The following is a 16,684-nucleotide window of genomic DNA, read 5'->3' as shown; positions in this document are numbered from 1 at the left end:
TGTACAGCGTTACAAACACTTTGACAGTGCAACTAATAAACATATATTTATTTTAACTGTGTATTTAGCTGTTTGCCTGCAGTGTCACTTTAATACTGTGTCATGGCAGATAAAGCCGAGCAGCTCTAAATGCTGATGGTCACAGAACAGTTTAGCAGGAAAAAAAATTGGAAACCCTTTTGAAATTTCCGAGGGATAAGTTATATCTTCTGTTTTTCTTTAATAATTCATGTTTTCCAAGTTTTGTTTGCAATAAAGCCTTGTTGTACAGTACAGCTGGCAATTATACTCTGCATTACATCATGCAGTGTACTTCATCCAAACACATGACTTTCTCACAATAAATTGTACGAACACATTAAAATGTCCTTCTTTTTATTTTAAGATATTATTTCAAAATCCAAGCAAAGAATCCACATGGTTTTGGACCAGTAAGCCCCTCTGTGACATTTGTAACAGAATCAGGTATGATCGCAGTTAATTATAGATATTTTTTTGTTATACTTGACAGAGATTCCTATATTACTTTGTTTAATTATAGTTACCTTTTCAATATAGGGAGTGTGTATTTAACTGAAAATGTATTCTAAGTTGAGAACAGTATTTTATTTTGCTAAATAGTTACATACATAGTTTATCCAAAAATACCCTTAAAGTTAATGTAATAATTTGCTCTTGTGGACAATTAAAAATACCAGGTATTTACCCTTTAGAGGTACTTTTCAATTTTCATTTATAAATTCTGGTAATCTACTCACAACCTTGGTTTCCTTAGAAAACTGTCAAACAAATAAGTAAGGCTAAATATTGGATTACAATTAATGGTTATGGGTTAATTTGGTTAATTTTGGTATTAAAGGAGACCTTCATTGAATTTGATGTCATCTCCTCTGACACCTCCCCTCTCTTTTTTACACAATTCCCCAAAAAAGTAACAAAAAATACATTTTTTTTTACACTTATCATTTTCATAGCAAAATATGACATATTCAGTGTAATATACTGTATGAAGATGTCTCACATAAGCCTCTGCCACATCTAAACATATAAACAGTGTATCTGCGCATGCCCAAAATACTCTGCCAATCTATGGGATCTAACAGAAACACACAGGGATAGATGGGGTTAGGATTAGCAGGTTAGGATTCAAAATAAAATGTATGCAATTATCTTAATTGCCAACTGTTAGTTTTAGTTGAAAAATTGGGTTGTAGCTAACTTTCATTATGTAGAGCAAGGGAGGGTTATAACCAACAGTGTCCCATGTGGAAATGTATCTTCCCCTTTTTTCCAATAGCCAAAACATGAGAGGAAACCTTCCAAAGTTAAGAAATACCACCCTTGGTTGTCACCAGAACTGTGAAAAATGTAAAACTGTAATGCCTTGTACACACGGCCGGTTTTCACGAAAACTGCTATTTTTTATAATGGTCGTGAAAACCGGTCGTGTGTATGCTGCCTAGCCGTTTTCTCGACGAGAAAACTGCTTGCAAAAAAATTGAAACCAGCTCCCTTTTTTCTCGTCGTGTTTCCTATCAGTCTTTTTCTCGTCGCGAAAAACGGTCGTGTGTATGCTTTTCCAAGGGAAAAAAAACGTGCATGCTCAGAATCAAGTATGCAGCCCAAAAGCAGCCCAAAGAGTGGCACCATTTGAAAGGATCTTCCCCTTTATAGTCCCGTCATACGTGTTGTACATCACATGCTTTGGTCGGATGTTTTTTTTGCATGAACGTGTGTATGCAAGTCAGGCTGGAGAGGAATCACGTCGGGAAAACTTTGTTTTTTTTCCTGCCTAGAAAAACGGTCTTGTGTACGAGGCATCAGACTAATGAGGGTCCATTTTTGGAACAAGCAAGGTCCTTTATGCTTAAATCTTTGCAGCCATCCCTTAGTTGTCTGAACACGGACTGTGGACAATCTAAACAGAGGAATACAAAGCAAGGGAAGTGCATACACTAGCACAATAAACCCCTTTATCAATTGAAAATAAAAATTATACAATTATTTAATCATGTGCTCCAGAAATGTCATCATGCTCATCAAACAAAATGTTTTGATACAAGTACTAAGTAGGAATCCACCACGTGTAGACACCACTGAATGTCATTCACTCCACTTTTTATCTTTGCCCTGTGCCTATATACTACAAGAGAGAAAGGAGAGCAGGGGGCCGGATGCACTAGCATCATGTATCTGACAAACGCTGGGGGGGGGGATGTAGGGGAAGACTGGCTGCCACTCAGCATGCACCCTTGGAAACTGTGCGGGTTGCTGTGGATATAGTGCATTTTGGGGGGGTGGCCTCCTTTTTAACCAGCAGATGTAAGTAAAAAATAATGAAGCATGTTAAATAAAAGGGAAAAATAGCAAAAATGGTCTGGCCACCTGAAATTTGAAGTGAAGAGCAGGGCCTGGCAATACATTTCACATTTTCTACTGATACGTTTGGCCAAATAATTAAAATCTCCTAAATCCCATACATTTTCCTTATTATTACCACTGACATCAGATGCATGTTTGAAGTTCTAATAATAGGCAATATGGAAGAGCTAATGACAAATCTGTGCATGTGTTGACTATGTTCCTATATGAGAAGAAGATGATGCCGACTTATGGGACACAAAATTATTAGCTCAATGTTTTAGGTACTTACAATGGAAAATGGAAGCTAGAATGCACTTAGCAATGCAAAAAAAAAAATTTGTGATGGTTACTCATCCTTTTTTTTCTACTTTCCTCCCTACAGATAATCCATTGCTCATTGTAAGACCGCCAGGTAAGTTTCTGCATGAATTAACAGAGGTAATTCCCAGTGATTATAATAACTTGGTATTTGAATACATACAATAAAATATAAACACAGCTGTTCTTAACTATTTGCCGAGCAGCCGCCGCAGTTATAAAGCGGCAGGTCGGCTCCCCTGCGCAAGAACGCGTTGCTATACGTCGGCTTTCGAAGTGGCCACTAGTCGTCCCTGACTCCCGTGCGCCACTAGTCGTCCCTGACTCCCGTGCGCGTGCCGGGCGGGTGCGATTGCCACCGGGCACCCACGATTGCTCGTTACAGAGCGAGGACCGGGAGCTGTGTGTGTAAACAAACAGCTCCCGGTCCTGTCAGGGGAGAAATGCTTGACCGTCTGTTCATACAATGTATGAACAGCAATCAGTCATTTCCCCTAGTGAGGCCACCACCAATACAGTTAGAACACACCCAGGGAACATACTTAACCCCTTCCCCGCCCCCCAGTGTTAACTCCTTCCCTGCCAGTGGCATTTTTATAGTAATCCAATGCATTTTTATAGCACTGATCACTATAAAAATGCCAATGGTCCCAAAAATGTGTGAAAGGTGTCCGAAGTGTCCGCCATAATGTCGCAGTACCAAAAAAAAATTGCTGATCGCCACCATTACTAGTAAAAAAAAAAAAATTTATAAAAATGCCATAAAACTACCCCCTATTTTGTAAACGCTCTAACTTTTTTACGCAAACCAACCAATAAATGTTTATTGCGATTTTTTTTTATGAAAAATATGTAGAAGAATACGTATCGGCCTAAACTGAGAAAAAAAAAAAATTATATATATTTTTTGGGGGATATTTATTGTAGCAAAAAGTTAAAAATATTCATTTTTTTCAAAATTGACGCTATATTTTTGTTGATAGCGCAACAAATAAAATCCGTAGAGGTGATCAAATACCACCAAAAGAAAGCTCTATTTGTGGGAAAAAAAGGACGCCAATTTTGTTTGGGAGCCACCTCGCATGACCGCGCAATTGTCAGTTAAAGCGACGCAGTGCCGAATCGCAAAAAGTGCTCTGGTCTTTGACCATCAATATGGTCCGGGGGTTAAGTGGTTAAAATGGCTAAAATGGCTAGTAGTAATTTGCCATATTTATTTGGACTTTTTCTTTAACATTGAAGACATTTCACCACTCATCCAAGTAACTTCTTTAGCTCTAATGAGTGTCAGGAACAAACCATAGCAATTTTGAAAATGTTAGCTGCCTGGCTTTTATGCTGACCGTCTAAGCTTCTGTATTTTCCAAGTCACTGATGAAAAACATGCATGCAGATCAGAAAAGTTCGAGAATTGTCAGATCACCTTCTTTGAATCAGGGTTAGTAAGAAAGAAAGAAAGAAAGAAAGAAAGAAAAGAAAGAAAGAAAAGAAAGAAAGAAAGAAAGAAAGAAGAAAGAAAGAAAGAAAGAAGAAATAAGAAAGAGAGAAGAGGAAAAAGCTTATACTGCAGTAGGGATAGAGTTTGTGGTACGAATATGATAATGGGGTTAATAGGGGAGGGGGGGGGCAGGCTATGGGTCTAGGGAGCACTTTAAATGCATACAATGTGTTTTACGTATAAAGATGTATGTATTTTAAACAGATTTTTTGTATTGAAGAAAACAATTAACCACTTAACCCCCGGACCATATTGCTGCCCAAAGACCAGAGCACTTTTTGCGATTCGGGACTGCGCCGCTTTAACTGACAATTGCGCGGTCGTGCGACGTGGCTCCCAAACAAAATTGGCGTCCTTTTTTTTCCACAAATAGAGCTTTCTTTTGGTGGTATTTGATCACCTCTGCGGTTTTTATTTTTTGCGCTATAAACAAAAATAGAGCGACAATTTTGAAAAAAATTAATATTTTTTACTTTTTGCTGTAATAAATATCCCCCAAAAATATATAAAAAACATTTTTTTTCCTCAGTTTAGGCCGATACGTATTCTTCTACATATTTTTCATTAAAAAAAATCGCAATAAGCGTTTATTGATTGGTTTGCGCAAAAGTTATAGCATTTTCAAAATAGGGGGTATTTTTATGCCATTTTTATAATATATTTTTTTTACTAGTAATGGCGGCGATCAGCGATTTTTTTTCGGTACTGCGACATTATGGCGGACACTTCGGACACTTTTGACACATTTTTGGGACCATTGGCATTTTTATAGCGATCAGTGCTATAAAAATGCATTGGATTACTATAAAATATGCCAACTGGCAGTAAAGGGGTTAACACTAGGGGGCGGGGAAGGGGTTAAGTAGTCCTGTGTGTTATCTTACTGTGGGGGGGGTGGCCTCACTAGGGGAAACACTGATCTTCTGTTCATACATTGTATGAACAGAAGATCAGCATTTCCCCCGCTGACAGGACTGAGAGCTGTTGTGTTTACACACACAGCTCCCGGTCCCGCTCTGTAACGAGCAATGGCGGGTGCCCGGCGGCGATCGAGCCGCCGGGCACACGCACGGGAGTGGGGGGCAAGCGGGGGGCGCGCGCGCCTCCGGCGGTGCACCCGCGCCCCTAGTGGCCGCTCGAAAAGCGGACGTTATAGCTACAGGCTCTCGCCAGGAGAGCGACCTGGCCCGCCGTATAATGACGGTGGAGGTCGGTTAGTAGTTAAGAACATATAAATAAAAAATAAAAAAAAGGTATTGAATCAAAGGTTAATTATGACAGATAGGCAAACTGCATTTTCAGAAGGAGAGGTCTGCAATGCAAGAATTCAGGTTTCTCTGAAGATAGATTTCTTTTAAGTTTTTGTGTAATTTAATTATGAAAACCAGAATATGAAGACAATGTCATTTTTCTTTTGGTCTATCTTGAAGGTGGTGAACCCATTTGGATCCCTTATGCATTCAAACATGACTCAAGTTATAGTGGTTGTCATGGAAAGCAATATGTCAAACGCACATGGTACAGAAAGTTTGTTGGAGTCATGCTTTGCAATTCTTTGCGATATAAGATTTATCTCAGTGAAAATCTAAGAGGTAAGATTTTTGTTTGCAAAAATATTTATTTTTAGAGAAGCATGTTTTTTTTCCTCAGAATCATACTCACCTAGGTGGATGCAGCATCGAACCGATGCTGCATCTGTTCCCCGTCTGCTCCAAGACCTGAGAACTGAGTGATCAAACACCACTGATTGCTCGGTTCTCAGGGTTCCCTGAGCAGAAAAATGGTGACTGTCAGTCACCACTATCTGCTTGCTCACTGGAACGTTGGGCTGTGGAGAGGGGCAGGAGCAGCCGGCCCAGGCTCTCAGCCGCTCTCATAAAGGTTGAGTCGGGTGCCAGTCCAGGCATGTGGGCAGATCCCGAATTCATTGTCAAGATTTTGCCCCAGCCTGACCAGCTCTGTGACGTCAGCTGGAGCCTGCTGTCTGCTGAAAACCGATCACAGGAGTGCAGAACAAACTGCACTCCTGCGATCCACAGGAGAAGTAGAGCCAAACAATCTTTGGCTGTATTTCTCCTTAAATGGAAATAAATGCCACAGTTTCTACAATTTTTGTGAGTAATGGGCTAAAGCCGAACTTTGGACAGGTAAAAAATAATGCATATCTGTATTATTTAATACATTATTAAAGTGATATTAAAGTCTTGTTTTTTTGGTTTTGCACAGATAGCCTCTATCCTTCTCTTCTTGGGTCCCTCATTGGCGCTCCTGCCTACTCCCTCCTGCTGAGTGCCCCCACATGAAGCAGCTTGCTATGGGGCACTCTGTGTGTCCAATCAGATATGGAGCCTTGGCTCGGCCCTGCCCCCTCTCTCTCCCCATTATCTCTCTGACTTTGATTGACAGAAGTGGGCGCAAATGCGCCCACTTCTGTGTCTCAGCCAATCAGGAGGGAGAGTCCTGGGCAGCCGAGGTTCTCGTGAACATCACTAGACCGAGGTGGGTCTTAGCTAAGTTTTAGGGGGCCTGAGGGGGGCTGCTGCACACTGAAGGTTATTTATCTTACTGCATTAAGATAAAAAAAACTTCTACCTTTAGAACCACTTTAAACTTATTTTTAAATGCAAACGTGAGTGCAGTTGAGCGACATTGCATGTAGATGCATAATCGCCACAATAGTTGGTGATGAAATTATGATGTGCTATGCATGAGAGATATATCTGTATGTTCTCCTTGTGTGCTGTTGGAACTCAGTAATCTGTTGAATCTCAGTAATAAACAATCTACCACTGAATGCATGTAATGATGATATTGGTCACAGCATTATAGTTTATGAGGACCTGATCCTCTTACATAAAAAATAAAAGTTAAACAGACAGCACTAAATAACAATGGCCATATAACTGAAAATCATGCTAGAACCATTGTGTTGTCTCCTAAAGAAACCAGGTAACAGACTCAAATTAGAATGTTGCAATATGCCTGTCCTTTGTGACTTACAAAGTTGCAAGGTGGTCAACGCCACATACTGCATATGTGTAATATGAAATTACCTTGGTTAATGACTTTTAGCGTGAGTATAATGCTCATAACCCTACTGGAACCTCAATATCCATCATGATGCCAGTAGTGCTTCAATAGGTTCATTGCAGATAGTGAATTGTAAGTTCCAGGATAAGCAGTCAGGGTACCACAAAAGAGTGGCTGAATTGCCAGTGTGTGTTGAAATATACACTCTTCTGATATAATCTCCCATGTGGTGTACTTATCTATCACACGCGACCATCAATGAAAGCATCCATCATGAATCTCCATCATGTGGGAAAGTGGCGACACAACCTTTACTGTGTACACTTAATTGAAATCTTAGACAGGCCATAAATGATGCATTTTTTTAATTCAACCAGCAGGTTTTTCTCTGGCAATTCTTACAGTGACATTTTCTGCAATGTATTATTTGGTTGTGGGAATAGGATGAGATATAACATTTTGATATTCTGAAAGCAGATGCTATTTATACATTTACGTATCACAATAATATTTTCCCCAATCTAGAACAAATTAATATAGTATGTATTATGTAAAATTGTGAATATAAAAGAGATATGTGATACAAAAGGTGTCTGAACTAATTTACATCTGATCAAAATTATTCTTTTGTTTCTATAGAGAAAAATACTGTGGTAATTAATAATTTATAATTCCATAGCATTATACTCCTTGGAGACCTATGTGCTTTATCTGGTATTGGGGCAGATGATAAGACAGCCATCTTGGGCACGCTCAGTAGAATAATCACGTTAGGGCCAAATTTAGAAAGGAACACATTAACATTCCAGAATGTCTTTGAAGTGTGGGAGAAAACTGGTGCACCTAGAAGAAACCCATGCAAGCTTCATGCAGATAGTGTCCTAACCAGGACTTGAACCAAGGACCCCAAGGCAGTAATGATAACCACTATGAGACATATATACATACCTACATCAATCAAGCCTGTGGCCCCTCTCTGCTGATTTGCATTTCTTTTCATTCCGAATAAATTTTTTAACGAATTTCAACAAATTTGTTAATTCCTAAACTTTCGAATGAACGAAAACCTGTTTAACAAATTTTTCCGAATATTCGGAAATTGTAAATTTGAAAGTCTGAAAACCTGAAAATTCCAAAATATAAAATAATAACTAACTATTAAATTGTAGGTATTGAAATTTCCTTTCAAATTTGGCTGTTGGTGAACATAATGAATACAGATGTATCCAAAATATGAATTATCCAAAATAACTAATGGAATATAACAAATTAATAATAATAAATAATAAAAATAAAAATGTCTCATTATTATTATTTATTAGTAATTTGTTCCGTTCCATTTGTTTAGATGCGGCATTCGTTAGTTTGGATAATTTGTAACTTCGGATAAACAGCCAAATTTGAAAGGAAATTCCTCGACCTATAATTTAAATAGTTAGTTATTATTAGTTAGTTAGTTAGTTATTATTTAGAATTTTCAGATTTTCGTTCTTTTGAATTTTCGGATTTTCTTTCTTATTTTCGGATTTTAGATTTTTCGAATTTTCAAATTAACGAATTTACAAATTGCAATTATAATAAATGATCCGGAAAAAAATGAATGAAACAAAAACGAATACATTTTTTGACAGTGCACATGTCTACTGATAAGCAATTCATATTTACATTCTTATTCCCCTTGGTTTGCTTCTGTTTTTTGCTCTCTCATTAAATCAGTTGTGTCTATTTATTACCAGCTGACCTATAAACATCCCAATAATCACCAATATTGTCATCATAATGTTTCTTTTATTTTTAAGAACCATTTTACAGTATAGGTGACAGCTGGGGGAGAGGAGAGGATCACTGTCAGTTTGTGGATTCCTATATGGAAGGAAGAACAGATCCTCTCTCTGAATTCCTGCCTTCAATTAAAGGTGAGTGACACCACAGTCCACTTTACATCTATGAATTTCCAAATAAGTGACATATGAAAAAATGGATTTATTTGTCAGCAAATGTTACACAAAGGTTCTGGAAAAATCTATATAAAATATGTAATTTTATTAAAACTTGAGATACAGGCGGTCACCTACTTACAAACTTCCGACGTACAGTACAAATGACTCCTACTTACAAACGGAGGGAGACAACAGAAAGTGAGAGGAAATCTACCCCTAGGAAGGGAAACTCACTCCTGTAAGAGTTATTATGAGAAAAAGGTGTCTCCACTTGTGCTTTATCACCAGTCCATGTTTCCCTAACAAACCCAAATTTTCAAAATCCAATTGTTATAGGGATAGAAGGTGAGGTGAAATCTTCTGAACAGGGTCACAGAAAGCAAAATGATACAGGAGTGATAACCCTTCCTTATGCTATTCGAAAAGCTTAAAAATAGATTTTTTGGCTGGAGCTACACTTAAAAAATGTATCTGTTCCAACTTACAAACAGATTCAACTTAAGAACAAACCTACAGTCCCTATCTTGTTTGTAACCCGGGGGACTGCCTGTATAGCACATCATGAGTAAAAAGCGTTAACATTCAGATATTAGAGAGATTTTATCCAATTTATACAGTAAATGTCATACATTACTCAAACACATAAAACAACATCCAACGTTCTACATTCTACATGTTTCATAGAATCTCAACTGTGATGTCAGTATACAGTATGGTGATTTGATAAGTACAGATATCTAGAAACCACATTTCCTGGTGGCCAAGTATGTCTGAAATAACATATATATATATAACAACATATACTGTAGGTATAGGAAATGACCAATCATATAACAGGACATTGATAGTTATTTAAACCTATGCTCAAATATCATTACATATGCATCAATAAAAGCAAGCTGGGGTAGGTCAGGCAAAAAGTCTATATATTTGAACAGAGTTAAAACAAAAAATGTACCACAGGAAAACTCTAATCATTCCCTGGGATCCCAAAAAATTAAACAGAAACCCAATGCCAAAAGCAAAGAAAAGAACAAAAAAACGGTTACAATATTGTACAAACAACATATAAACATATTATATATTAAAATTTAGAGTCACCTCTCGTGATTAGGGTGAATTCTATTAAGGGACAAAAAAGAAGGCTGTTTTAAACCTATGACTAAAGGCAAAATGCCTCTTTATAGATTTCTCTAAATTTCCAGTTCCAGTTTCTCTAAATTTCCAGTTTAGTAGGCACCCCACGGACACGTAAGGAGATATATAACACCAATAGTTTGACAGATTTTCCAATTTTTGGGCTATATTGATGTCCTTCTGGAAGTGTTTTTGTTAGTGCAGATAAATGTGCAGTGTGCATATGTCCCACATTTGTGCCATGCAGTATCCAATTACATGGGTCTTTTTTTTGGTAGTAGGTGTAAAATGACTAGGTGCTAGATGGTCATCTAAATCAGTGGTCATCAACCCTGTCCTTACGGCCCACTAACAGGCACGGTTTTCTGTATTACCTTGGGGAGATGCAGACTAGAATACTGCAATCACTGAGCAGCATATCCTGTGATGTATTTCAATTATCTTGCAAACCTGGCCTGTTAATGGGCCCTGAGGACAGGGTTGATGACCACTGATCTAAATTACAAATACTAAATGGTGCGCTGTACCTTTAAATTAATATGCCAATGAACTGAATTTATCAAACAAAAAAAGTTGTATATGAAAAGCAATAAAGTAAAAATACAAAATGGTGTGCTGTTCCTTTAAATTAAATCAACTGTGATATTCAACTGTAAATACATCAAATAGTATACAGTTCCATATCAAATTACAATAAAGTGCTGAAATACTGTGCAAAGTGCAATATATACAATGAATAAAAATAAAGTCCACTGAAAAGATGTGAATAAAGATAAAGTGCTGAGTGCTCCACGACACAATAACACTCCAAAGGTGCTCCAATGTGGCATAAGGTACTCATAATTATAAGCAGATGGCCTCTTACCATGCTGATCTCGGTTACAGAGATCAAAGACAGCCTGCACTCAATCTCCAAGGCAATAGTTTCACAGAAAGCATGTCTCCATATCGTGATTCTAATGGAATCCACTTACCAGGATGAATCAAATAAGGATGGGGGAGAAGGGGGAGGGAGGAACACAAACACAGGGAGGGGGAAGGGCAGAGAGTAAGGAAAGGGAAAGGTGGGACACGATACACAAGGAAGAGCACTCATATTAGCCACATCCGTATATGATAAGAATAAGGAAAAAAAACAATCACTGGAGTGAATAAAGGTCGGACTTTGAGGCAAGGCGGAAGTATATATAAAAATAATTATTTATTACAAAAATAGAAAAATACAGAAATACAAAAATATAACATTGAAAAAATAATAAATAAAATAGAACCATCTAGATTAATAATTCATTAGTGATAGACAAATCCTTTGAAGTTGCCTAAGCGTTTCGCCGTTGGGCTTCTTCAGGGGGAGACAAGCAGGATTTTTTATATAGACATTGTTTCATAATCTAGTACATCGTGGCCAGTGTATTCATCCAGACTACTCCGGGCATTCCACAATAAATGCCAAGATATCAGAGAGTCGATGTAATGTCACTTCCAATGGTATCAGAAAAATTGATTATCAATAGTCCAGGTTAATTGCATCTATGGTGAAAATCCCATAATGTCAAGGATTGAGTAATCAAGTGGAAAACCGAAACAGGGTTGCAGGGGTTTTGCCGAGGAATCAGCAAAAGAAAGAAAACCCCATTCTAAGCAATCCTGTAGTAGAATTAAAGCTGGGGCAGGTTATCACCAAGTCAGATACAGGCACAAATGCAGTGGAGATCCAAACATAGTTTGAGCACTCAACATAAAAGGACAGTAGAGTCCAGATAGCCCAACGCTCTGTTATTGGATAAAGTCCGCGTGTGCCCCAGGGTAACAGCCTGTGCTGTGTACAAAACTTACCAGGATCATATGTATGAAATCCGTGAATCCATAAATATAATTATTAAAAAAATCAATAGAATTGCACTTACATTGAATTAAAGAAATCAAGCATAAAAATAAGCTACCTGTGGTGTCACCCGTCTAGCCAGCCATGATTATGTCACTCTTGGTCTTCATCCAGTGCAAATTATTTTTAGTTTTGATTTTATTTGCTAGATGGTCATGGAAGGAAGGACCCTTTTTAAAAACAATGCTAGATCTTTTGTCAATACATATGGAAACAAATGTGTTGTTTTCTAAAAGATTCCAATGTTTTGCCAGTATTTGATGGAATTCAGGACTTTTGATTACTATATTTCTTAATAATTAATTTATTTTCCAATTCACTTTATGTTTAGTATTTATAGAGTAGCAAATATGGGGTTATTTGTAGCGCAATTGTACGCATATTTAAGAACGTATTTACTATAGCCTCAGGCTAACAGACATGTCTGGAAATTTTTTGCTTTCATTTTAAAATCCTTGGCCCGGATTCAGAAAGAGTTTACGCCGTCGTAACTCTGAGTGTGCGGGTCGTATCTATGCGCCTGATTCAAAGAAACATTTACACAATGATTTCCTTAAGAAAGTTCCGGCGTAAGTATCTTAGGCTGAATAATCACGCTGGCCGCTAGGTGGCGCTTCCGTATATTTACGTGAGGAATGTGCTAATTAGGTGGATACGGCGATTCAGAAACGTCCGCCTGGCGCATTTTTTTACGTCGTTTACACTAGGCTTTTTCCGGCGTAAAGTTACCCCTGCTATATGAGGGGTATCCTATGTTAAGTATGGACGTCGTTCCCGCGTCGAATTTTGAAATGTTTACGTCGTTTGCGTAAGTCGTTCGCGAATAGGGCTGGACGTAATTTACGCTCACGTTGAAAGCAATGACGATTTGCGGCGTAATTTCGAGCATGTGCACTGGGATTCTTTCACGAACGGCGCATGCGCCGTTCGTAAAAAACGTAAAATACGCCGGGTCACAGCAAATTCAAATAAAACACGCCCACATCATCCCCATTTGAATTAGGAGGGCTAACGCCAGCCCACATACGTTACGCCGCTGTAACTTAGGGCGCAAGTTCTTTCTGAATACGGAACTTGCGCCCTAATTTACGGCGGCGTAACGTATTTGAGATACCTTACGCCGCCAGAAAGATCCGCTCATCTTTTTGAATCCGGGCCATTGTCTTTACTACAGTTGAATTTGTATCAGTTACAAAGCAATGGGGGTTATTTACTAAAGGCAAATCCACTTTGCACTACAAGTGCAAACTACAAGTGCAAAGTGCACTTGAAATTGCACTTGGAAGTGCAGACGCTGTAAATTTGAGGGGTACAGTAGATCTGATATGATTTTGTTATCCAATCATGTGCAAGCTAAAATGCTGTTTTTTATTTTCCTTGTATGTTCCCCTCGGATCTACAGCGACTGAACTTCCAAGTGCACTTTCAGTGCAATTTCAAGTGTACTTTGCGCTTGTAGTTTCTACTTGTAGTGCAAAGTGGAGTTGCCTTTTGTAAATAACCCCCAATGCATAATCAGCGCAATATTAGATAAACTCAGTGCAAAAAATATTGTGCAAACTAATTATCAGCGATCTTAAACAAAGCTTGTTGTGATTGCTGCCAACACCTATCAGAGTGTGTCCACATATGACTCTCAAACTAAAATCAATATAACATAACCAGTGTAACGTAACCAATATAAAAAACAATCAAATATATATATATACAGTAGTCCAAAAAAGTCCCAATTTTTTATTTATTTTTTTAAATATGATGTTTGTTAAGTTTTGACCAAAAAAAGACGTAAAACATACATTGTAAGTTGAGTTTCAAAGGCAGTAATAAAAAAAAAAAAAAAGCGCCTGAAACCACCCCAGTGTGAAAAGGGGCTGATTATTAGTTTAAAATGTATTCATTAAGAAATTTGTATAATCCAGTGACTTCAGTGACCACCACCTCTGGCTGGAATGCCTGCTCACCTCCAAATAATGACCCCACTACAGAGTCCCAATCGCCTGTATAGAATGTCTCTCAGGATGCCATGGGTGTACTCCTCAGGCCATCCCTGGACCACGCTGACCTCCTCTTTAGACCTTGTTTAATTGTATGGGATGGGAAATCAATGAGAATGCAGACAAAAACATATTTTTGTAGACCGAAGTGCAAAATAATATTCTTACTTTACTAAAATAGCCAGAAGGAACAGGTTCTATTTTGACATATTTCACCCCATCACATCTCAGTGTGCGCCATTCCTGTTGCTGGTACAATTGATTGCTTTGGTGGAGATGAGAGAAGCCAGTGCCTGAGATGTGATTTTGGAGTGTGGAGCGTAATCTCACCTTGGGTGGCATGTGAAATATTTTACATTTTTCTAGAGTACGGGAAAAAAAAATTCTTCTGACAATTTCTGATTGTAAAAAAAAAAAAAAATAATTATCCAAATGATAAAACTAATAAAAAAACATGAATATAATTTCTGATTATGTGTAACTCTTTATTTATGAATCTCAGAAGAGAATATATCCTCTGTAGTGTAATTGTGTGTGTTTTGTTGTGGTCCTTCTTAATAGTGTTACACATGCTGGTGTTGATTTTACTAAAGGCAAATAGGTTGTTCACTTTTCAAGGGAACTTGCACTTTGTAAAGGAATAATCACCAGGGCTTAGTTAATGAGGTGAAGCTCTGCTGATTTCCATCATCCAATCACATGCAAGAAAAAATGCTGATTTGAATTCTCCTTGCACATGATTGCTCCCTTGCAAAGTGACCAGCCTGTCTACCCTCTGTGTTGCTAAATTGGAATACTATGTGTGTAAATTTGTGATCTAACATAAAAATATTTTTTGCAGGTTATTACCGCCAATACACTCAGGAACCTGTAATGTTTGGCCAAATAGGTTTTGGAACGCCTCATAATTATGTTGGTTGGTATGAATGCGGCGTGCCCATACCTGGAAAGTGGTAGTGGTTTTACCAAGAAGCTGGTGCTGTTTCATGGATATATTATACAATAGTGTTTTAAAGAACTATGCTGAAAGAAAAGGACAGAAAATATTGACAGATCTTCAAGCATCAAGACCAAAAGACTAGAAACACTGTGTGAAACTTAAATGTGGTGCTGCTTTCAAATTGTCTGAGAAGCACAAGTGGAACCGTGCTTTTGTGATTAATGGAGCAGCCTGGGTACAGCCCACTTACATTGAATCCCCCTTCAATCAGAATACAAACTTTGTGTAATCATATAACTTGCAAGAACTTCCTAAGCTTGCTGTGCGTGCTTACTTGTGAGTTAAATCTTGTTTTTTTAAATGGAATTCTTTATCGTTCACCAGTAGCAGACCACTCTGCGCTTCAGAGTTACACGTTGCAATCACGCTTATTTTATTAGTAATCATCCAATATAGAAGAATCTACTTTTGAACAAGCACTCACTGGTCTATTCCTAAGGACAGTCTGAATTTGTTGTCTTATATTGTTATCTCATCCTGAATTCATACTTGTATGCACTAGTTAAAATGAAAAGAAATGGCTAAGATTTAGAGTGTTCAGAGTTTACATATTTTTGAGACCCTTAACACCTTTGCGCTTATAATGTGACTCCTGTTTATTCCAGGGCATACTTAGTAGAATGACCTTCACAAAGCCAAACTGGAAAGAAACACTGTGGCATGAATACATTGAGGTTGATTTACTAAAGGCAAATTGACTGCGCACTTTTTGAGTGTAATTGCACTCATTTTCCCCAGAGCTTGTGAATGACGCAAAGCTTTGCTGATTTCCATCATTAAATCATGTGCAAGCAAACATTTATTTTTTTATATTTTCCTTGCACTTGATTTGATGTTCTTTTCAATGAAGCTTCACTATCTTTTGTGTTAAATAGAACTATCATTCTATCAAGTATGTCCTGGAAACTATTGGTTCTAAAGGGCTACTATGTATTTACAAGAACAGTGAATTAAAAGTGTCCATAGCAGCTTAATCTACCTTCCTTGGGGAACCTTCTGAACTCAAGGCTAGGAATGAGCATACCTACCTAGGTTCTGTTAACAAACAGGTTCATGATTTCTACTTGCAGTTCCTAAACCTTGCAGCAAACCCCATTAAAGTTGACAGGGGGGGAAATCTTGTTATTCTGATTGTTCTGAAATTCTGAACATTTTTAGGGCTAAAGCTCGATTTACTTGGCAAGAACCAGCAAGAAAACTGCTGGCAGAGCTTTCTTGCCGAGTATACAATGCATGTGTACAAGGCTTTCAGGTTTCTCATCAAGAAAACTGCCTAAAATCTTGACGAGAAAAATAGAGAACATGTTCTATTTTCTCGTCGTGATTCTCGGCAGTGTTTTCCTGCCGAGAAACCCGAGAGTGTGTATACTCACCTGTTGCTGTGGAAACCCGTGCAATGCTCGAAATGACTTTGACGCATGCACGGAAGCTTCCTAGGCATAGGTAGGGTGCAGCAAGATGGCGGCGACGACATTGAATGTGACGGCAAGAGATTCTCGGGCGCCAAAAATCTTATCA

At 38.0% G+C, this 16,684-nt stretch overlaps 1 protein-coding gene across 1 annotated transcript in view; it reads left to right on the top strand.

Annotated features, from left to right (window-relative positions):
* The window catches only part of FNDC1 (fibronectin type III domain containing 1), a 322,095-nt gene extending 306,512 nt beyond the window's left edge, over window positions 1–15,583 (top strand). The window contains exons 16-20 of the mRNA XM_040350922.1: window positions 386–465; window positions 2,747–2,776; window positions 5,611–5,772; window positions 9,010–9,126; window positions 15,008–15,583. Of these exons, the coding sequence (XP_040206856.1) occupies window positions 386–465; window positions 2,747–2,776; window positions 5,611–5,772; window positions 9,010–9,126; window positions 15,008–15,123 (505 nt within the window). The 3' untranslated portion in view covers window positions 15,124–15,583. The remainder of the gene's footprint in view (window positions 1–385; window positions 466–2,746; window positions 2,777–5,610; window positions 5,773–9,009; window positions 9,127–15,007) is intronic.
* The last annotated feature ends 1,101 nt before the right edge of the window (window positions 15,584–16,684 follow it).

Source organism: Rana temporaria, chromosome 4 (genome assembly GCF_905171775.1).
Source record: "Rana temporaria chromosome 4, aRanTem1.1, whole genome shotgun sequence".
NCBI classification, from domain to species: Eukaryota; Metazoa; Chordata; class Amphibia; order Anura; family Ranidae; genus Rana; species Rana temporaria.
Note: the sequence above shows the minus strand (reverse complement) of the source record. Positions and strands in the feature narration are given on the sequence as shown.